Raw genomic sequence first — 24,334 nt, 5'->3', positions numbered from 1 at the left:
TGAATCGTAAATGAATCAAACCGGTATGACTGCTGTTCTCGATGTGTGTGGGTGGCCTTCTGAATGGTGTGAAGCTTAGTTAAATACATAATTACTCACATCTTGTTGCTCCTCTGAACCAGAACACTATTCACTGCAAACTCACTTCCTCTGAGCAAGATCAGTTCTTAAGTTTTTCAATGTTTTTCTTTAAAATGGATATCTGCTGTGAGTGCGTGGCTATAGAAAGCTTACCTAATTTTTCTCTGTAGGATTTTCACAACTTTGGCATGTGACCTCTGAAGGAGAGCATCTCTGAGGAGTATAATGAGGAATCGTAAATGAGTCATGAAGTCGTGTAAGAGAAGTAGGAGTCACTTAGGCATGATTGCCGTTCTGTTCTCTCCGAATCGTCACCGTTTTACAGCCTAATTGGCCAAAGTCTGTTATCACCTGCTGTCTGCTTCTGTAGCTGTATATGCAGTGCACAGGCAGTGTGATGGAGACGACAGAATACTACTCTCTTTCTCTTACAGTACTTTTAACTTTGTTTAATTAACGATTTTCTTGGAAAGTGGAGCTACTTAGATCAGTAAAGGTGCATGTGAACACATTTAATGTGGTACTTTGGTGAAAGTGTGGTTGGTTAGTGTAGTGGGTAAACCCTCTGCCTTCTACGCTGTAGACTAGGGTTCAATACCCACTTGGGTAAGCACCCTACACTACACCAATAAGAGTCCTTGGGCAAGATTCCTAACACCACCTTCGCCTACCTGTGTAAAATGATCAAACTGTAAGTCGCTCTGGATAAGAGAGTCTGCCAAATGCCGTAAATGTAAAAATCAAATTTACACAGTTTTGTCCATCACCACAAATATTGTTGCTGAGTCAAGATATATTTGATGTCAGAAGTTTGCCTCTTTAATTTGGCGCTTGAGCTTTGAGGCTAATGTACAACCCCAATTCCAAAGGAGTTGGGTACTGTGTAAAATGTAAATAAAAACAGAAAGCAATAACCTGCAAATCTCATAGAGCCATATTATATTTACAATAGAACATAGATCACATATCAGATGTTGAAAGTGAGACATTTCATGAAAAATATTAACTCATTTTGGAATTGGAGTTGCAAGTAATAGAAGCTTAAGGCCACCAGTTTCCAATGTCCAAACAGCATCTCATGCTTGTCTCAAACCACATCATAACTTGAACACTGTCAAAATTCAGGCATCATGGTAACTGCTACTGCTTTTAAGCTATGCAACATTCGGTTGTCAATTTCTATTGATAATTGAGCATGTCAAACAGTGTCAGGAACTATATTAGCAAGCATATTTGCTGAATTATTGCCTGAACTGTTGGTGATGAGCATAGTGAGGGTGTTCAATTCCAGAAATTCTGGAGTCTGATTCCAATTTTATATGAGTCAATTCCACACAGTGATCTTCTCGATTGTCTATTCCAAAAATGAAGACACAAACCTATTTAATGCACCTTAAAAAAAAATATATAGTATAATATATATATATGTGTATATATATATATATATATATATATATATATATATATATATATATATATGCCAGAGTGCATAAATGTTAGGTAATGTTTTGAGTGAGTTACTATGGGTTAGCAACATTTATAAATCTTTTACTTCACCACATATAAACACAAAAATGCATACAAAGTACTAAAGAAGTCATAATCCAGTCTATATTGGTAGTAATTTCAATAAGGTCTCATAGAGTGTTAGCAATCAGTCCATTAAATAGACTATGTGGCCTCATACAGCACTGCCTTGTGAATGCTTGTGAGGTCTACGTTGTGCGTGCCGTATCCTTTTCCACTGCTAAAAGCTTTTATTTTCTGTTTGTGTTGTTCCTCAGCCAGAGAGCAGTGTCAGATGAATGATACTGATAGGACAGGGCTAAAAGATAGCCAAGAAAATACACTTACAGGTAGAGGTTGAGCCAGTCTGCATCATGTAACTCCCAGACTGAAAACCAGTCCCACTCAAGCACTTGAGGCAAAGCATAGGTTGATATTACTCATATATCTCCTAATATGCATCATGCCTCCTGCAAGTATTTGGACAGTGACACAGTTTCTTTGGTGTTTTGGCTCTAATTTGAAGTGATGAGTGGCTGTTTCACAGTCAATGCGTCATTGTGAATCCAACTGGCTGGAGCGTGGAAGCAAAACAACAAAGACTGTCACTTTTCCAAATACAGTGCTGTGAAAAAGGATTTGCCCTTCCTCTATTTCCTGCACTTACTATAACTGAAGATCAGTCTTTCACATTGCTGTGGGGGAAACCCTTCTTTTTCACTGCTTTAATTCAGCCAACCTGGAGGACATTTGAACATTAACTGCCCATTTAAGGTTCTGCCACAGCATTTTATTAAGGTCAGGACTTTGACTAGGCCACTCTAAAACCTTCATATTGTTTCTTTTAAGCCATTCAGAGGCAGAGTTTCTCTTGTGCCTTGGATCACTGTCTTGCTGCCTTCCCCACCTGCACTCAATCTTCAGATCATGGACTGATGACCGGTCAGATTTTCTGGTAGAGACAGAAATTCATGGTTCTGTCAATTTTTACTCAGGTACTGAAGTAGCAAAGCATCCCAACAACATAATACTACTACCTTCATGTTTGGCTGTGGATATGATGTTCTTATTGCGGAATACTGAGTTAGCTTTAGGGCAAATATGTTTCCATGGCATGGTACTTACTGACTGTGCTGTACGTTTATTGTCATATCTCTGAATCTTGAATTTTGCTAATATTGGCCAGTGTACCTTGCATGCCTGCAACATCAAAACACTGATTCATTGGTGGGAGCAAAATAATATTCAGAGCTCAGAGAATACAAAAATGAATAGTATAAGAAAAATGTATAACTTCTTATTTTTTTATAGAAAGCATTTACTTTTGTGTGAGGAAAACATCACAACAGATCATGTCATCTTTGAATCAAGAGGATGATTCAGGGCCTTTTTTGTCCTTGCCATTTCATCGTTAATGAAATATTAAATTGTCTCCCAGCTTTGCTCTATTAGAGAGACGAAATCACAATTTGATGTTGAAAGCCCAAGCAAAGGACATATTATGCAGCAAAGAGAATTTGGAGATATTCCTGGTGGCCTGTTTTCTCTAAAATGCTACGCAGGAGACCATGATTAGGGATACAGAAGAGATCATTTTCTGGCAGGAATATGCAGTAATCAGGCTGTAAGGAGGGACTGAAAACACCTGAGACACTAATTTGTCTGGCTGTAGATGTTCCTCTTACATTCATGTCACTGAACAACTGCATATATTAAAAAAGACACATTTAGACCAATTACAGCTTATCAACAACAAGTAGTGAGGAGTTACCACATAGACTGCATAGTAACAAGAAGCTGATTGGACAGCAGCCCATTTAATTTATTTTTCCATTTGTTTGATTCTTTTTGTTCCTTCTTAAATGTGAACATTAAAACACACACACACTATATATATATGTATATATATATATATATATATATATATATATATATATATATATAGCAGCATATGTTGCTCCAAAACCTGTATGTACCTTTCAGCATTAATGGTGCCTTCACAGATGTGCCAGTTACCCATCCCATGGGCACTAACACACCCCCATACCATCAGAGATGCTGGCTTTTGAACTTTGAGCTGATAACAATCCGTTCAGTCCTTTTCCTCTTTGGCCTGGAAGACACGACATCCATGATTTCCAAAAACAATTTGAAATGTGGACTCATCATTCCACAGGACACTTTTCCACTTTGCGTCAGTCCATCTTAGATGAGCTCGGGCCCAGAGAAGCCGGCCGCGTTTCTGGGTGGTGTTGATATATGGCTTTCACTTTGCATGGCAGTTTTAACTTGCACTTGTAGACGGAGCGACAAACTGTGTTCATGTGGTAATATCTGTTACAGATTTATGTCTGTTTTTAATGCAGTGCTGCCTGAGGGATCGAAGGTCACAGACATTCAATGTTGGTTTTCTGCCTTGCCACTTAATTGCAGATTTCTTCAGATTTACTTTTGATAATATTATGGACTGTAGATGATGAAATCCCTAAATTCCTTGCAATTGCACATTGAGAAACATTGTTCTTAAACTGCTGGAACATTTGCTCGCCCATCCTTGCTTGTGAACGACTGAGCCTTTCAGGGATGCTCCCTTCATACCCAATCATGACACTCACCTTATTCCAGTTAACCTGTTCACCTGTGGAATGTTCCATATATATATATACAGTGGGGAGAAAAAGTATTTGATACACTGCTGATTTTTCAGGTTTTCCCACTTGCAAAGCATGTAGAAGACTGTAATTTTTATCATAGGTACTCTTCAACTGTGAGTGATGGAATCTAAAACAAAAATCCAGAAAAATACATTGTATGATTTTTAAATAATTAATTTCCATTTTATTGTGTGAAAGAAGTATTTGATACACCAGAAAAAGAAACTTAATATTTGGTACAGGAACCTTTGTTTGCAATTACAGAGATGAGACGTTTCCTGTAGTTCTTGACAAGGTTTGCACACACTGCAGCAGGGATTTTGGCCCACTCCTCCATACAGATCTCCTCCAGAGTCTTCAGGTTTCGTGGCTGTCGCTGGGCCACACGGACTTTAAGCTCCCTCCAAAGATTTTCTATTGGATTCAGGTCTGGAGACTGGCTAGGCCACTCCAGGACCTTAAGATGTTTCCTACGGAGCCACTCTTTAGTTGCCCTGGCTGTGTGTTTTGGGTTGTTATCATGCTGGAAGACCCAGCCACGACCCATCTTCAGTGCTCTTACTGAGGGAAGGAGGTTGTTGGCCAAAATCTCACGATACATGGCCCCATCCATCCTTCCCACAATACGGTGCAGTCGTCCTGTCCCCTTTGCAGAAAAGCATCCCCAAAGAATGATGTTTCCACCGCCATGCTTCACGGTTGGGATGGTGTTCTTGGGGTTGTACTCATCATTCTTCTTCCTCCAAACATGACGAGTGGAGTTTAAACCAAAAAGTTCTATTTTTGTCTCATCAGACCACATGACCTTCTCCCATTCCTCCTCTGGATCATTCAGATGGTCATTTGCAAACTTCAGACGGGCTTTGACATGCGTTGGCTTGAGGAAGGGCACCTTGCGTGCACTGCAGGATTTTAATCCTTGACGGCGTAGAGTGTTACTGATTGTTTTCTTTGAGACTGTGGTCCCAGCTCTATTCAGGTCATTGACCAGGTCCTGCCGTGTAGTTCTGGGCTCATTCCTCACCTTCCTCAAGATCATTGATGCTCCACGAGGTGAGATCTTGCATGGCGCCCCAGACCGAGGGAGATTTTCTGTTATTTTGCATTTCTTCCATTTTCTAATAATTGCACCAACAGTTGTTGCCTTCTCACCAAGCTGCTTGCCTATTGTCCTGTAGCCCATCCCAGCCTTGTGCAGGTCTACAATTTTATCCCTGATGTCCTTACACAGCTCTCTGGTCTTGGGCATTGTGGAGATGCTGGAGTCTGACTGATTGAGTGTGTGGACAGGTGTCTTTTATACAGGTAACGAGTTCAAACAGGTGCAGTTAATACAGGTAATGAGTGGAGAACAGGAGGGCTTCTTAAAGAAGAAGTAACATGTCTGTGAGAGCCAAAATTCTTACTGGCTGATAGATGATCAAATACTTATTTCACACAATAAAATGGAAATTAATTATTTAAAAATCATACAATGTATTTTTCTGGATTTTTGTTTTAGATTCCATCACTCACAGTTGAAGAGTACCTATGATAAAAATTGCAGTCTTCTACATGCTTTGCAAGTGGGAAAACCTGAAAAATCAGCAGTGTATCAAATACTTGTTCTCCCCACTGTATATGTATGTATATGTATGTATGTATATATATATATATATATATATATATATAAATAATATATATATATATATATATATATATATATATATATATATATATATATATATATATATATATATATATATATATACACACACACACATACATACACACACACACACACACACAAACACAGTATCTCACAAAAGTGAGTTCCCCCCATACATTTCTGCAAATATTTTGGATTTTCAAGAAACTACTTTGAGATGATATGAGCTTTGTGACATGGTGCATTATCCTGCTGGAAGTAGCCATCAGAAGATGGGTACACTGTGGTCATAAAGGGATGGACATGGTCAGCAACAATACTCAGGTAGTCTGCAGCACTTAAACGATGCTCAATTGGTACTAAGGGGCCCAAAGTGTGCCAAGAAAACATCCCCCACACCATTACACCACCACCACCAGCCTGAAACATTGATACAACGCAGGATGTCTCCATGCTTTCATGTTGTTCACGCCAAATTCTGACCCTACCATCTGAATGTCGCAGCTGAAATCAAGACTCGTCAGACCAGGCAACATTTTTCCAATCTTCTATTGTCCAATGTCGGTGAGCCCGTGCAAACTGTAGTCTCAGTTTCCTGTCCTTAGCTGACAGGAGTGGCACCTGGTGTGGTCTTCTGCTGCTGTAGCCCATCTTCTTCAAGGTTCGACATGTGCATTCAGAGATGGTATTCTGCCGTCCTTGGTTATAACAAGTGGTTATTTGAGTTACTGTTGCCTTCCTATCATCTCAAACCAGTCTGCCCATTCTCCTCTGACCTCTCACATTAACAAGGCACTTTTGTCCACACAACTGCTGCTCACTGGATATTTTCTGTTTTTCGGACCGTTCTCTGTAAACCTTAGAGATGGTTGTGCACGAAAATCCCAGTAGATCAGCAGTTTCTGAAATACTCAGACCAGCCTGTCTGGCACCAACAACCATGCCATGTTCAAAGTCACTTAAATCACCTTTCTTCCCCATTCCTATGCTCGGTTTGCACTTCAGCAAGTTGTCTTGACCTCTACATGACTAAATGCATTGACTTATGGCCATATGATTGACTGATTAGCTATTTGTGTTAACAAGCAATTAAACTGGTGTACCTAATAAAGTAGCCTGTGTGTGTGTGTGTGTGTGTGTGTGTGTGTATATATATATATATATATATATATATATATATATATATATATATATATACACACACACGCATCCTGAATTCTTGTATTTTTGCATATTTGTCACAAATAAATCATTTCCTTTTTTTGGTTTACATGCTCCCTTGTTCTAAAAACACATTATTTTCCTCATACTGTACATCTCTGTTCACCCTCTGCCTGAAACACTCTATTAGAGCTCCTGTGTGTTCCATTTTCTGATGAGCCCAGTGTGCTCAGATTGGTTAGCTCATCCACTCTTCTGGCCAACTACCGGAGTGGTTCCACCTCTACACGATCCTTGTAGTCTGCAAAAAGACCCTCCTCTAAGCAGCTGTAAACACCGGTGTGGCTATTTTTCTGTTGCTGTTGGATATGCCATATCAGTTTGAGTCAGAGTCCAATCCTGAAAGTCAGGTCTTCTCGAGATGTCTAAATAACAGAACAAACTCTTTTTGGCCCTCAGTTGTTGCTGTGCATTGTGTGAGGGAGTGCCAAGCTGGCCAGTAGGCACGCAATAAGGATTGTGTTATGAGATTGTGTGATCTTGAGGCAAAGGAAAAAGGCTGGAATTCTAACAAGGTGTTTCAGGCAGTTGAGAAAAGTGTTTTTTATAGGGGAGATTTTCTCCCTCTGGCGTGTGCTATGAACACTGTAACATTACAGACACAAAGTAACATAAAGGCTTCTCTCACACTGCCTAAAAAGCAATTTTGATGACCCCCAACCCTTTTAGAATAATGATGCGTGTACTGATAAGTTCAAAGCAGAACTTAATGGAAAACAGGGGTCACATTACATCTGGTGAAAAGCTAATACAGCATTCCACAATAAGAGCATCATAAAAACAGTGAAACATGGAAGTGGCAGTGTGATGATGTGGAAATGCTTTGCTGCTTTAGGACCTGGACTATTTGTTGTAACTGATGGAAGCATGAATTCTGTTCTCTACAATGTTCTGTTCTGTGCAGGCACATTTTTCATTCATCAAGGTACAAACAATGTAAATGTTCCCTTAAAGGTACAACAGTGGTTTATACCTTATATAAGATTTTCCAGGTGAAAAGTACGTATTTGTACCTTCAATATAACCAAATGTTTTAAAACAGAACAATAAAAAATAAAAAGCCTGGAGACGAGACTTACAAAATATAATTTAAATGGATTATGGTACAGTTACGTTCGCTGATTAAAGGTACTGACATGTACCCTTGAGGATACATCTCAAGATTGCTAGTCAAGACTTGAGACTTTTAACAGACAAGTTCAAGTCAAGACAGCGACTAATTGTATTTGACTGTAAATTACTTTGCATTGTATTATATGTTATATAGTATTATTATTAACTATTATTATATTCAAGTATTAATCCAACTTTGCCTTATAACTGGAAGCAATGGTCAGGTTATTCTCTGTACTTTCTTCTCTAAAATGTTTAAAAAAAACCTCTAAAATTGAATATCAACAGACAAACAATACTCAGTTAAGCCATAATAGAGAGGATCGATTAGATCCTCAACCAGCAGCAAACCGATAGTATTTAGGCATGTCGAGCAGTGGTTCTCAACTTGTGGGTTGTGGCCCTCCTGAGTGGGCCGCATGTTAGTGGCTGTTGGCCATCGCTTTTTGTTTTTTTTAAACAAACAAACAAAAAACAACAAAGCAAAAAGTAAATGTTAAATATGACAATTTATGATTATTTGCAAAAATAAAAAATGATATTTATATCAAGGTAACTGATTATTCCAGCACATTTTCAATGCATTTCATAAAACATTTTTCAGTCATAGTGGCCACTGTATCTCAGACTGAGAAAACCGAGAAAACCAAGCTTAAACTGAAACAAAGGAAATGCAGCAGTGAGTAGTACTTGCTGGGCTTCACATGCATGAGAACTGTATCTACCGCACTGTACTGTTTGTGCAGGGGTCTTTTCAAATAAAGCTTTGAAATACAACAATTTTCACCGTCACTTGGAAAGTAAACATAGTGAATATGAACCTCAACCTATCATATTGAGCCAAAACTACGTTTGCTGACATCCTGCACATACTGCCAAATAACAATAGGTATCTTGTTAGGTGGGCCAGAAAAAACAATCCGATCAGTTAAATCTTGACGGCTGCGGAGGCTGTGGTTGTTTGTGTACAAGTTGCAAAAGTTTGAGAACCCCCGATATGGAGAAAAGAATGTTCTGTTCTGTTTGAAGGTTTAGTTGATAATGAACAATAGTAGTCACCTCAGATGGAGGCATAGCATATGGTCATCTCCACCTTACCCCAAGACAGAGACAAGACAGAGACCAAATGATGTCAACGCCAAGACGAGATTAAGATCGCAATTTTCGACTTGAGTACTACAACACTAGTGACAAATATGTAACAAAAGAGGCAATCAGGAGGGGGCACAGTATCATTTGTTATGAAAATGTCAAGTATCATTTTGTTATATTTTTGCCAACCCTTCTCAGATACACACAGAGCCATGATTGTTCATTTGGAGACTGCTGGGTCGTTTATTATGTGCCAATTTAATGAATGCAATTTAAAGAAAAAAAAAAACTGTAGGTGGGTAATTTGGGGATTCTTCAATTTGTCCCTGCAGGGAAGCTTTATCAGCTACAGTCCTGTCAGAGAGGTTCATCGGAATGAGAAAAGAGGGGCTCTGACTGCCATTGTAGGACTCCACAAACCCTAAAAGTGGGAACACTTTATACATTGTCTTTTCACCACAATGTGGGTAATTCTCTTACGAAAGTGATGGGAGACAGTAGGCCACATGTGATCCTGCACAATGATCATTTTTCATCAACTTCATAAAACAATTATGAATGACAGTTGGTGGTCAAGTTTGGGTATTAATCACTATGACAGGAGCAAAATATGCAAAGTGAGCAAGAGTCTGTAACATCCATATCAGTGCTAACAGACTAACGTCCAGCAGCAGAAACAGGAGTACATTTTAAAATTTATTCATAAACTGGTTAGAAAGAGGAGAGTCTAAGGTGTTCTATGTCCAAAGTCTTGAAATGTACTACACAGAAGTAAATTACACAACTAAGTAGCTGCATCATCTCCATTTAGTTTAGTTTACACACAGACAAACACTTTATTTAAGCTGCTTACCCTTCTGGGTTACTGGGGTGGGGTTGGCGAGTGGTGCTTGAGCCTATCCCAGCGGTCATTAGATGAAAGGCAGGAAACACCCTGGACAGGATGCCAGTCCAGCGCAGGGCTAGTTTAGTTAAGTTTAATTTAGTTTAGTTATAGTTTCGTGAAAAATCTAATTTACACAGTTTTCCATTTATCCCAAATGCAGCTGTTCAGACAAGACACATTGTGTTAAAATTTAGCATTTTTAGTTTAGAACTGAAGTTATTAGGTTAGCACTGCTTACAAACACAGGACGTTCTGTAAATACATCCCCAAAACTCCTGCCAACCAGCTCAAACCATATCCAGGGCTTAATTAGGCCTGCTAGTTAATGATTAATCGTCGTCTAATGATAATGATAGGGGTCACTTGCCAAAGGAATTTTGGAAAACTTGGAGAAAGATGTGTCCTCCGAAGACGTTAGTGAATTATCTGCTACTGTCATCGTATCTTCATCAGTATAATGTTTATTTTGCATTTCAGACCTGAACATCCCTCTTTTTTAGGAACATTAATACATAAAAATAAACTCTTGATTTTATGAAAACTCTCATGAAGTCTGACCCAATCCAAGTTGGATTTGGTAGAATAACCAGGTAGAATAAACCAATTTGAAATGAAAAACAGCAACGGCTCCATGCGCAGTTATTTAGTAAACCAGAAGGCCTGGCAACTGAACTGAATCAAGACTGGGGCAGCTCAAAATCTCTGGGGGCTGGTGTAATGATGGGCAGCGCATCCACATAGCAGAAAAAGAAATCAATGGCAGGTCCATATGGCAGTTGTTCCCACTGATTTTCTTTTCCCAAAAGGCATAGTTGTAAATAACTGAAATTTGATCAAACATGAATTTAGCTTTGACGCTTTACAGCATATAATGAAATAATACATCCATTCTCTTTACTGTTACAGAATTACAAAAGCAGGCATTAAGAACCACGGATAATGGATAAGTGGGGGATTAATCTACATTACTGAAGGCTAAAAAACGAGATGCGCAGCCTTTTTACTTGGGGCTTCATGCCAAGCTCCAAATAAGAAAACACTAGTGAATGTTAGAGTCTTCACAAAAACTGCATGAGTGAGTTTTAAGAAGGCCCAGAGTTTAGTCTTCTTGATGACTGATCTATTTAAATCCTATTTGACCACTTTGTTTAACTATGTACAGCTCTGCGCACTGCACTAAAAGACATCTACAAAGGATACAGAAAACTGTCATAGTCTTTTTAACACATTTTAAAATATTTTATATCACTACTTCTCATTCAGATTTTTATTCAGTCCATTTAGTAGGCCATGATGACTAGTTGTGTTGTTGACTAGTTGGTGTGTCGTTGCATTAAATATCTACCTGATGTTAAGCTTATACAGAAGTCCCTGTACAACTGCTACAAGCAAGATAAAATATGTCTGTTACGAGCTTCAGTTGCTATTTTCAATCTAATACGGCCAAAAACGGTTTATGTGCACAATCATTAGCTTAGTGCTACATACTACTAGAAATCACATAGGGTGAGAGCAGAAAGTACCTTTAACGTAGAAGTCTTTGGGCCTCATTCACCAACTGTTCCTAAGAAGAAATTTTTATAAACTAGTTTCACAGTTTTCCCAAAGATTCTGACTTTCACCAATGTGTTTTTTTTTTAATCTGGGATTTGCTCCTTAGGTAAGAACAGAATCTACACACACTCAAGAGCACAAAGGTGCATATGATTCTGTGGTTTAGGAACACATCATGAATCTGTTGTAGACGTTTTAATACAACCTATTGCAAGAATAAATTCAAGAAAAATGTTTTAGCATTTATGGCACAAACTTAAAGCCTAGCTCTAAAAGCCAAGGTTCATCACTGCATAATGTTATAATGTGAACACAAATGTGTGACTGTTTGAAAGTGCAGACTTTCAGCAATAAATACTTTCCTTTGCTTCTTTGGCTTTGTCACAGCCACTTTGATGAATCTGTTGTGTGGATAAACAGGTTTCATTTCAGCTTCTCCTAATTACTAACAATGCCTTTCATTTTAGGACTGATTTAAGCTACAGTTGTCTGGTGGTAACTTCTGACAGGGACAATGACAGGACCATTAATCACTGTTATATTCAAAAGCAAAACTTAATTTATCTCCGCCTCATGGATTTTCTGAGCAGAAGGGAGCGGTGGGCTTATTTTCCCCTGAATTGGAACCGGGCCAGTGAATCAGAACCTGCAGAGCCCTTTTCTAATTTCTTTTGTGCACCACAGAGGGATTTGAACCTGCGACCTTGTGCTAATGGCATCAACGCAATTTTCCGCTGGACGAGCGCCACGGCCCGTACCGCAGCACTGAAAAAAAATTCATAAACGTTATTGTTATGTGTTGGCACAGCTCTTCAGAATGCACTCAAAAAAACCCCACAAATCCTAGAAAGAAGAAAAAAGAAATCCTTAAGTCTAGAGTTTTTGGCATTTTGTTCTACATTCATTTTATATTACAAAATTTAACAGGGATGTCACTACATGTTTACGGATAAGGGGGTACTAGGTGGTCTGGGGTCCTGCAGGATATTTTATTTGTTATGGCCCCAAAATGTCTACTTCTTATGAATGTTTAGTGTAGCAATAGGCAGAAAATAAAAAATGGCTATTTGGTCAAATTGGCACACAGCAGATCTGGCAGTTTGTAGTATGTATTAAGCACATGGCTAGTATCATATAAACACTGTGTCCATCCACTTACAACAGATACAGTGCAAGCACTGTACTGAAATCAAGCAGTGCTATCTCCTCTTAGATAAGCTGCAAGGTCCTAAATATATTATTTAAATACACAGATCATAGAGCTATTCAGCCTCAGATGGTGCAATCAGAAAGAGCTTTTATTCCATATGCTTATATAATAACCTAAATGACAGAATTTCATGGCCATAATGGCAAACTTTTCAATATGGAATTCATTTTAACTGAAAGCTTGAACAACTCTCCCTCGCTTTCAGCTTGATCACTAACCTTCATCAGCTCTGCTCCTTCAGCTTCTTTCTCTCCCTCTCTTCCTGTGCTGAGTTATAAACAAACTGTATTAAACCCAGACTTACAAGAACTCAAGAAAAATAAAAAAGATCAATGTTTTTTTACTGGTAAAATCTCATTTGACTTCGAAAGAGTTGCTGCCTCTTAGTTTCTATCTGCAGGTTGAGGATTTGAGGGCAATAAAAAAGCACCACGATCAACACTACATGACCTTGTCACTGACAATAACACTACATGACAAATGACGTGGTGTCATCGTTTCCAAATACTAAAGAGAAATACAAAAACAAAGATTATAAAGAGCTGTCAATAACACTCATTACTATATGGCTTTTGTTCACACTTACTATGAATGCTTCTTTAAATTCTTTAAACACTTGGCTTTTAAGCTAGTTAGATAGCTAATGTTAGTGTTAGCATAAACTCTTTTCTTTGCCTCACAAGTTAGTTAGCGTTAGCTTAACAAGCAACTGAGTAAAAACAGGCAGCTATACACGCCATAATTTGTCACAAATCCAGACTGTAGGTGGCTATCTGTCTTCACTCTGTAACTACTTACAGTTCTTGAACAAATTTAACATCCATTTTAGATGGTTTGGAGCCTAAATCCAGTCACAGCTTCAGCGGCTGCCGACTGACGTTACCAGAGCCATTTTTCTGTCGTTACCTTGAGTAAAACCAGAGACCCGCCCTCTGGTCTGATACGATTGGCTTACAACTTACAAGGTCTGATATGATTGGCTGAGCCGAGGTTCTGCTTTTCACATTACGTGAGTAAACCTGTGGTTGCAGAGCAGAGGCAGCAACCCCCCCTTATGTTGTGAAGTTGGAGATGTGATGTCAGAGGTGAACAATGAAGATTGAATGTAAACGATAATAGATTTGAACGAGTAATGTACATTATAAGCGGGCTAAATCACATTTGGATGAGTTAAAGCCCCCCAGAACTGTCCTAGAGACTCCCATGTATTTAAATACAAGTAAATTAGACTTCCTGCTGACTTGAAAAAGAAAATATGTCAACAGAAGTTCTATTTCATACGTGAAGTTATATGGAAAATTGCATCAGGAAGCTTCAGGCAGATCTCTCCATTACATTCCATATTCAGCATTACAAACAATGAGGAAGCCTTCAGCTCCTCTGCGTCATGTTCTCTTCCCTGAGCTGCTGCTTGGGGCAAGAACACAACATCGTAGACGCCTTAGACGTGTATAGACTCAAAATGCTTGCTCTTGTTAGTGGAAAGTACAGTCAGGTCAATGCAGACTCCACACGTATACTCGTTTAAGTAAATAAAAACAATTGTGTACAAAGTTTAAAAGTCTGCTGATCATTTTACGTGATTTCATCAGATACCCATTACATTTTCTATGAATCCTCTAATTCTTTTCACCAATCTGTCCAAAAACCCCAGCAACCTATCCTAGCTGCAATATATGACAAATTAACAGATATCTGTCAGTAAAAAGGGCACATATAAGATAATAAGCAAAAGAAAAGCCACTTTCAGGAGAGTCGGTCAGGCCATGCTCCCCCTAATAAAGTTTGTCATTAGTAACTGTTGCCAGGTTGAACAAACCTACCAGTCAGCCCTGCCAGCACAAAATTCAGCGGGTTTGGGGGGTGGGTGCAAAAACAGTGAAAAAACTCCTCTGTCCTATTAAAAGTAAATCGGAATATATTGCTGCACAAAGATATTTAACTGTAATTTTTCATCTCCTTTGTTACTGCCATCCATTCTGCTGCCTCTCCTTTTTTCAGTGTTTGTGTCCACAGAGCTGTCCTCATCCTCTCTTTCAGGTTTTACACTTTATTTGCGGTCATTTCCTCGTCTGTCAACTCCTTCGTCTTTATGGTCACTTTCCTTTCTCCAGTTCGAAACTAAAGTTGTTAGCTGACTCGAAGAATAAAGAGTGAGTTATATTGGGCGCTTGCTGTTTTTCTTTGTGTTCAGGGCTGCTAATTCATGATCAAACCTTTCATGCTGTTTTTTTTTTCAATTTCTGCATAATACATTCATTGAGATGTAAACAAAGTCATCCAGAGTGATTTGATCTGAAATAGTTCATTGCAGAGAAACGTATAGATTCTTTACAGTGGTGGTGATAGTAACCAGGGGTCACCATGTCTACAACACAAGAATAGCCATTTTATTTACTGTCCAAAACCACCACTGAACAGACATGTGTCTTCTGAGTTCGATGCAGTGTCGATAATAGTAAAATAGTGTTTTTTTTGGGACTATTTTGCTTTGCAACACACTGCATGTACATCTCCACCATAAACAGATTTTAAAAAGATGAGTTTTAGCCCAAAACTGTGGTTGATACAGTGTAGTGGGCAACACCTCTGCCTTCTATGCTGTAGCCTGGGATTCGATCCCCTGCTTGGGCAAGCACCATACACTATACCAGTAAGAGTCCTTGGGCAAGACTTGTAACACTTCCTTTGCCTACCCGGGAAAAAAGAAACAGTCAGATTGTATGTCGCTCTGGATAGGACTGTCTGCCAAATGCCATAAATGTAAACCCATAATAAAACAGACATCAGACAAAGTATTTGTAATCATTTCAGGCAAAAAATGTATGTAGCTTTTAGAGACGGTAAATTCTTCAGACATCTGGTTCCTATCACCATCACTGTAAAGAAATCTGAGTTGGCGAGTTAAGTGCTTAGGGTTAAGGGGAAGATTAGTTTGAGTTTCACTGAAGTTATAATTTAGAATCTGTTCGGTTTGAATCATGTATATAAACAGTATTCCTTTAGTTTTCATGGAAGTCTGTAATTTGATTATTATCATTGTTCTTCCAGTAACAGTGCTGTAATACAGTTCAGTCTCTTTCTCAATATCAGTGATTCTTTACTCTTACATTACAGCTTTTCCTGATGAGTTGTTAAGAAAGCTGTTTAAAACTAATTCTGTTTAAAATCACTAATTCTGTGAGCATGCTGTCTCTAATCACCTGCATGACTGACTTGCCTGTGTGTATCCTGCCTACCTGTGTTTGAGTCTGACATGCGCTCCGGGAGGGGGCAGATGAGGAAAGTGGTTGGGGGTCCGTCTGTCGAAAGGATGCCCTTCACAATCATAATTACATTTGACATCATAGAGGCTCAAACAGGATTTCTGCTCTCCTGGTGGCCTGTCAGTAGAGAGTGTGTGTGTGTATGTGTGTGTGTGTGCGTGTTTTACTCTTTATGCAGGGAGTTCCCCACTGAATACATTCAGTCTTCATGAGGAAATGTTACCACTCTCCATGAGGAAGCCCCTTATATTCTACACAAATTACAGACTTTTCTATTTATTTTTGGTATATTCAGCATGTAGCATTTTTCTTTCTAACTATATATATATATATATATATACACAGAGAGAGAGAGAGAGAGAGAGAGACTCGTCCAGACGGTGAAGGGTGATTTGCTGTCGTTCCCAATCACTTCCACTTTGTTATAGTACCACTGACAGTTGACTGTGGAATATTTAGTAGTGAGGAAATTTCATGACTGGACTTGTTGCACAGGTGACATCCTATCATGGTACCATGCTGGAATTCACTGAGCTCCTGAGAGCGACACATTCTTTCACAAATGTTTGTAGAAGCAGTCTGCAGGCCTAGGTGCTTGGTTTTATAAACCTGTGGCCAAGGAAGTGATTGGAACACCTGAATTCAATGATTTCGATGGGTGAGTGAATACCTTTGGAAATATAGTGTATACAGTGGTGTGAAAGTGCCCCTTTCCTGATTTCTCATTCTTTTGCATGTTTGTCACACTTAAATGTTTCAGATCACCAAGCAAATTTTAATATTAGACAAAGATGACACAAGTAAACACAAAATGCAGTTTATAAATGAAGGTCTTTATTATTAGGGGAAAAGAAATCCAAACCTACAGGGCCTTGTGTGAAAAAATGATTGCCTCCTGAACCTAATAACTGGTTGGACCACCCTTAGCAGTAACAACTGCAATCAAGCATTGGCGATAACTAGCAATGAGTCTTTTACAGCACAGGAATGTTGGCCCACTCATCTTTGCATAATTGTTGTAATTCAGCCACATTGGATGATTTCCGAGCATGAACTGCCTTTTTAAGGTCATGCCACAGCATCTCAATTGGATTCAGGTCAGGACTTTGACTAGGCCACTCCAAAGTCTTAATTTTGTTTTTCTTAAGCCATTCAGAGGTGGACTTGCTGTTGCGTTTTGGATCATTGTCCTGCTGCAGAACCCAAGTGCGCTTCAGATTGAGTCACAAACAGATAGCCGCCGGACATTCATTTAGGGGACAATCACACAGGGCCGTGTAGGTTTGGATTTCTTTTTCCCTTAATAATAAAGACCTTCATTTATAAACTGCATTTTGTATTTAATTGTGTCATCTTTGTCTAATATTTAAATTTGTTTGGTGATCTGAAACATTTAACTGTGACAAACATGCAAAAGAATAACAAATCAGGATGGGGTCAAACACTTTTTCACACCACTGTATATATATGAAGTTTATTGTGTAGGCAATAGGCACATTTTTTAACAATTTACCTCATCACGGAGTTTATCACAATATACATTAGAATAAAGTCACATTCATAATTCAAATAAACATAAAAACAATAAAAAGTAACAAGAATTTCTTGGGTCTGTATTTTTCCTTGACACCTTCACAAGCTCAATTACACCATGAGCACAATTTAATGAAGCACTGATTGGTCAAACCAGGAGTTGCTTTTTAACTGCATATAATACTGGGCTTCCTCGTGGAGAGGCTTGAAAATGGTTAAACACACTAACAAGTTTATCTGTTTGAACATTAAATATCTTGTCTTTGTAGTGTATTCAATTGAATATAGGTTGAAAAGGATTTGCCAATCATCGTATTCTGTTTTTATTTATGTTTTACACAACGTCCCAACTTCATTGGAATTGGGGTTGTGTGTGTGTATATATATATATATATATATATATATATATATATATATATATATATATATATATAGTCCATATGTTTCTCTGTATGCTTTGTTAGCCCCTTTTTTACCCTGTTCTTCAGTGGTCAGGACCCCCATGGACCTTCACAGAGCAAGTACTATTTGGGTGGTGGGTCATTCTCAGCACTTCAGTAACACTGATATGGTGGTGGTATGTTAGTGTGTCTTGCGCTGGTCTAAGTGGAATAGACACAGCAGCGCTGCTGGAGTTTTTAAATGCCTCAGTGTCATTGCTGGACTGAGAATTGTCCACCAACCAGAAACATCCAGCCACTAGTGTCCTGTGGGCAGTGCCCTGTGACCACAGATGAAAGAGGATGACCAACACAAACTGTGAAGCAGCACATGAGCAACATAGTGCGAAAGCCCTGATTCTCAACGATGAGAACGGACGAAAATCCCTCGGCAATATAATCCTCGGCAATAATATATATATATATATATATATATATATATATATATATATATATATATAAAAATATTAACACTTTTCTCAGCAAATAAACACATACTACACAAATAATTAGACATTAAAAATGAGTCTTGGGTGCCTAAGACTTTCGCACAGTGCTCTATGTGTATATATAAAACATCTTTAGGATGAATTAGAGCGGAGACTGTGAGGCAGGCCTTCTCATCCAACATCAGTGCCTGACCTCACAAATGTGCTTCTAAAATAAAAATATTTACAATATAATCTGTATATTCTGAAGTTCCACCCTTCTGTGGTGCTGGTGTGCAGCAAGGGTGTGTGTGTGTGTATGTGTTCATACAATGTATATCCAGGTTCGTTGTACATTGAACACAAAAATGCTACAACATCAAGAATTCTATCAAACTGATGAGGCTGCTGCCCTGCAAAATATTAAATGACATGACATGGATGGATGGATGACAAATAACATTAAATACTAGTCATACATCAGAAGGGCCACTTAACCACTAGAGTAAAACGTGAAATGAGAGGGACATTGTTTTAAAGTACAAACCTAGCATTCAGAACATCATCCACTGACTATTAAAGTGCTGGTAATTTTCTTGCCTTTGCTTTTACCTTCCTGCACTGTTGTGCTCTTTTTCTTTATCATGGCTCTCCTTCCCCTATCATCTCTCTCTCTCTCTCTCTCTCTCTCTCTCTCTCGTTCCCTGTCTACACAGCTCCTCTAAACTCTATCCTCTCTACTTTCTGCCATTTCCCCCAATGCCCTTGTGCTCTTTACAAGTGAATCGTGCTCTTTATAAAAGCCTTTTACTGGATTTTTACTGAATAAAACGCTGCAGCATTTCTGCCAGGGCTGTCATGTGGTACTTGAATAACAGAAGCCTTCTAGCAGCAAATATTGCCTGCTTGGTTCAGTGAAAAGTAAATTTCTTCCTGCACTTTCTCTACTCAGCTATTTTGACCCATCTAGGTCACTGCAGATGTGCACATGTCTTCACTAGCTTGTCGTTACAAAAGCTGGATTAAACTCTTGACATTGCAATCATGCTCCGCGTTTTGGTAAAAAAAATTACATTTGCTTTCTCTTCTCTCCTTCAGGGGTATTCCAGGCAAGAAATGTGGAAACATCATCTTTACAGCGGAAGAGCTCAGCAACTGCAGGGTCAGTCTAACACACCTGCACACACACACAGACATGCACACAGCCGTTTTACTGAATGCATTATGCTGTTCCACTACAGTGCTAAATTTCTGTTTTCATGGTTTTTTATCAGACGTGTCTAGAAATCCCAGAAGACGTGGAAGTAATTTATCAGTCATTTCTTCTGAAAGCTCCATGGGAGCAGAGTGACTGTGAAAGCACAAATGACAGAGGCCAAAGCCTGTTATTTCTCACATTCAGAAAACTAGCATCTCTTTCTTTCAGCCCGGATGTCTGGTTACATGGAATGTCTTGTCAGTTTCCCCAAGAGAAGGCAGCCCGTCAGAAAGCAGAGAGAGGGATGCAGGAACAGAGTTTCTTCTGATTAAAATTTGACAAAAATCTAATGTACACAATTTCCCTGCCTTACCCCAACTGTAATCAGCCAGCACGTTTGGTGTCTGAAATTTGCTTCTTTAATTTTGCACTGTAGCTACAAGACTAAGTAATCAGTATAATATGAATATACATGAATATGTCACAGTAAAGACAATTAAAATGGGTTAAATTTCTGTTGTTGGAGAGAATCACTAAACACATATGCTAATATTAGCTATGAGGTTAGCAAAGCCTCATGCATCGCCTTTTTTGAGCAACCAGAATCATCTCATCGTCTGATGTAGTTTTTCCCAAACTCTCATCATAGCAGTTTCGTTTGATGTCGTTATGATGAGCTATCTCATATCTGCAGTGGAAAATGAAGTAGCTGGTACCAAAAGTGGGTCGAGTCGAATGAAGTTGAGTTGAGGTGGCGTAGTACCATGGTGTAGCGGTAGGTTCTCGGGTTTGGCAGGGTTCACTTGTAAATAAAAACACAATGTGTTATCATGATGTACCTTACATTCCAGTGGAAAAAACACTTTATGTAACCTAAAAACATTTGGAGTAACATAAGCCTCCATTACTTGTTAGCTACATTAGCCTCATAGCTTCAGTACAAAACTAAACAAGCAAAGTAAAGACACCAAACATAATATTACTGATCAACTATATTTGTTATAAAGAGGAAATGTGTAAATGTTGAATCATTATTTCAAGGCTTAGTTCAGGTCTAGGGATAGAGGTATAAATCTATGGCTTGTACATATATATATATATATATTAGTATATATAGTAAGGTTAAGTAATTAAACTTTAATAAAAAAAGTTATAAAAATAAAAGTGTGTATATATATATACACACTTTTATTTTTATAACTTTTTTTATTAAAGTTTAATTACTTAACCTTACTAAGTTAATTGCAGTTATGTAATTACTTTAATGCACATTTGATTTACATTCTGTATTGACAAATTTGATTCTGCAACTTTTGTTTCAAAGTCAAGAAAATGGCAAAAAAAATGTAAAGGAACCAAATTATAAGCTCAACAATCCAAATCATAAGAGTTTACTTTCAAACACAAATGTAGCGGCTGAAAGTTTAGAATCTGCACTTTCAGCACAATTTCTCCACTCGCTTCAAAGAGCTGTGAGACTGAAATAACGAAACCGAACATACGAAGAGGTTTCAAGGTGTATACATCCTGAGGGCATTAGTAGGGTTAATACTCAGGCCGACGCGTTGGGAGTATTCCCCTGACACTCTCTCTCTCTGTTAGGCACCAATTATGGCAGTTACACATGTGGCTTCTCGGCTGTTGACATGAATCCCCCTGGGATCAACACGTCGGTTCACGCAGGTGGAATAGCAGCAAAGCGTAAAGATCCATTAGTATGGATGAAGCACTAGCTTTTCTCCTCTAACATGACACCGTCCTCTCCAAGGGATTGATTCTCTTGTCCTTTGTACTTGGTTTGTGTTTGCTGCTCTCATTCTGCAAAGCAGTTGAAGCAATAGTTCAGCCAATTCCCCCCTTAATGCAAATGTAGTTGATCAACATGGACATGTTCAGTGTCTGTAGTTTGCTTCTTTGTACCGGAGATACGAGGCTAACATAGCCAACAGTGATCAAATTTATACCCTACCGATTAGCATTGTGCAAACTGCATGTGTCAGTCATCAGCTTTAACCATGTCCAAGTCATCTCAAATGAGCTGCATGACATGATAGTTTCATAGCAATCTTTTAAACTTCTTTTAAAGTTAATAACAAGAAACATGCTGTTCCATATTTTATGTCACTATACTGAAACACAAATAGTTGGCATCTTGCAGGCGTCTACGGTTAGTTAACAGAGGCGTATAACAGTTGTAGTGTAGCAAAATATCTTTAACTAGACAAAAGCTAGCTAAACTACACGGTAACATTAAGCCTTACTTTTATGTCTTGTAGAAAAGCATCGATAGTTAAGAGCCTGGTAAATATATTATCATATACTGCCAGCCTCAGAGGTTTATAGAATGCTTAGTGTGGTATTCAGCTTCGAATCACAGCTTTGCCTGCATTTATTCAAGATCATTTGCCAAATTTTCAACACACTTGAGATTTGATGTAATTATTTGACCAGTTGTGTACAGTTTCAAAGTTTTCCTTAAAGGAAAAGAGGTGAGCATTGCTTAGCATGGTCTAGCTGGCTAGCTATGCTAGTTAGTTATGCTAGTTGATGTATAACACATTGGTGCAGTTTATGACTAACAGAGCAAATCCATGCTTAATGATAAGATTAAGATTATTACCATATATAGAGCTGCTCATGACCACATGGTGAGCAGTGCTAATTGGTAGAGTTTGAATTTACATTACTTGATAGCTATATTACCCTCATAGCTCCAGTATGAAACTAAAGCAAACACCAAACAAATATTAGTTTATCAACTACATGTACATAAGAGGAACGTTTTGTTTTTATTAAACCAAAATGATTTATTGAGTGAGCTTTTGAGCCAGCATTAAATATGAGGAAAGATGGCCATATTCATGTGTGCTTCAGGGTTTGGTTATCCGCTAGTGCTGTGTCACAGTCGTCTGTTTCTTGTGCTGGACTTCAGGTTGAGTTTTCAGTTAGCTATTGCTATTAACCCAAGGCTTATTACATCAAAAGTCTGATTATTTAGTAATTACATAGACTAAACTGCAAAGGGCTGAGCTATTCCTAAGTTACAGTGTGTAAAAACCTTTGAAAAATCAGTGAAATTCGCCTTTTAAAGTGAGAGGAATGAAAGCCTAGCAGCTACTAGCTGTTTAAGAATTTGGAAATGGGTCCAGAAATGGTCCCAAATAGTCCTAGAACTAACCAGGTGATTGTGTTCTTTAGGTTTTTAACCCTTTAAAATCCCAGGCCCTTTACATACTAGGGCTTATTATTCAATAACTACAGGGGCCTCAGTGCAAACTGGCTGAGCTGTTCTCGAGCTGTAAAAGTGTGTAATAAAACTTTGGGCCTGCTAATTAATTTTTAAGGGGTTAAATGTCACATGCTGTATTTGCTTTCAAACAGGATATTGCCACAATGCAGCTGTGCGCTAACAAGCTGGATAAGAAGGATTTCTTTGGAAAATCGGACCCTTTCCTAGTGTTCTACCGTAGCAATGAGGACGGCACGTAAGCAATAACTTACTAAATTGCATATTGCAATGGACTTATGAGGATGATATAAGATCATTACATTATTTTATGCTCTATTATGTCTTATGATATACTGCTTGCCTTTTTCAAAAATCATAAAAAAATCATTTTCAATGTTACTTACACATTTTTACAAAAAAGGTTTCTTGGTATAAAGAAGCAGTTTTTTGCCTAAATAGTGCTTTGGCAGATTTCAGGCCCAGAGATGGTTTAACCAGCTGAAAGGTTTGAGTGCTGATGAGTCTTGACATCACAACAAGCCTAAGGGGATCAATTTTGTGGCCTTTGGCATTATTTTCAAGGCAGCACTGTCACTAATACTGTCACAAATATATTGTAACTGTCATATCAAAACATTTTAACTCCGTTTGTTTGCTTCTTTCACACCATTTGAAAAGCACCAGCTGCTCTTTTGTGTGAACATGTCACGGTGAAAGGACCAATAGGAACCGTTAATTCCATCAACGTACATAAAGTTAATGGCATTTCAGAGATATGATGTTTCCTCACACATCTGATATCATTTTCTTCAAAATACACCATTTTTGTCTTTAAAGTATGCGCATAAAAAAGATGGTTCAAGAAATGCCTCTATATAGCACCATAAACACTCAAAGAACACTTTGATTGATGATTAAAGGATTATTTGCATCATGTAATGCTTCTTTAGACTGATGGAAAATGTGCTGTAGGTGGTTCTATATAGAACCTTTCTGAAAAGGGTTCTATATAACACCCAAAATTGTTCTTCTATTGTTACAAACTTGACATTGTAACAATAGAAGAACCCCTTTGGGTGCCTTTTCAGTTCTATATAAACCCATATACAGCACATTGTTAAGAGGGGATGATGAACAGAGCTGTAGGTGATTGATTCCATAATAATTGAATATACTTAGAAGGAAATAAACATTTAAGCCTATGCAAAATTGCTATTTCTGCTGTTTAATCTGCTATTATTTGTTAATGATGTGATTTGTCAGTGCTGTTGTTGC

The 24,334-nt window shown here is 38.3% G+C and overlaps 1 protein-coding gene across 1 annotated transcript in view; it reads left to right on the top strand.

Moving 5' to 3' along the window:
* cpne9 (copine family member IX) overlaps window positions 1-24,334 on the top strand; it is an 82,002-nt gene that overhangs the window by 39,648 nt on the left and 18,020 nt on the right. The window contains exons 8-9 of the mRNA XM_017705977.2: window positions 19,731-19,794; window positions 23,212-23,315. Of these exons, the coding sequence (XP_017561466.1) occupies window positions 19,731-19,794; window positions 23,212-23,315 (168 nt within the window). The remainder of the gene's footprint in view (window positions 1-19,730; window positions 19,795-23,211; window positions 23,316-24,334) is intronic.

Source organism: Pygocentrus nattereri, chromosome 9 (assembly GCF_015220715.1).
Source record: "Pygocentrus nattereri isolate fPygNat1 chromosome 9, fPygNat1.pri, whole genome shotgun sequence".
Lineage (NCBI taxonomy): Eukaryota > Metazoa > Chordata > Actinopteri > Characiformes > Serrasalmidae > Pygocentrus > Pygocentrus nattereri.
This window is presented reverse-complemented; position numbering and strand designations above follow the sequence as displayed.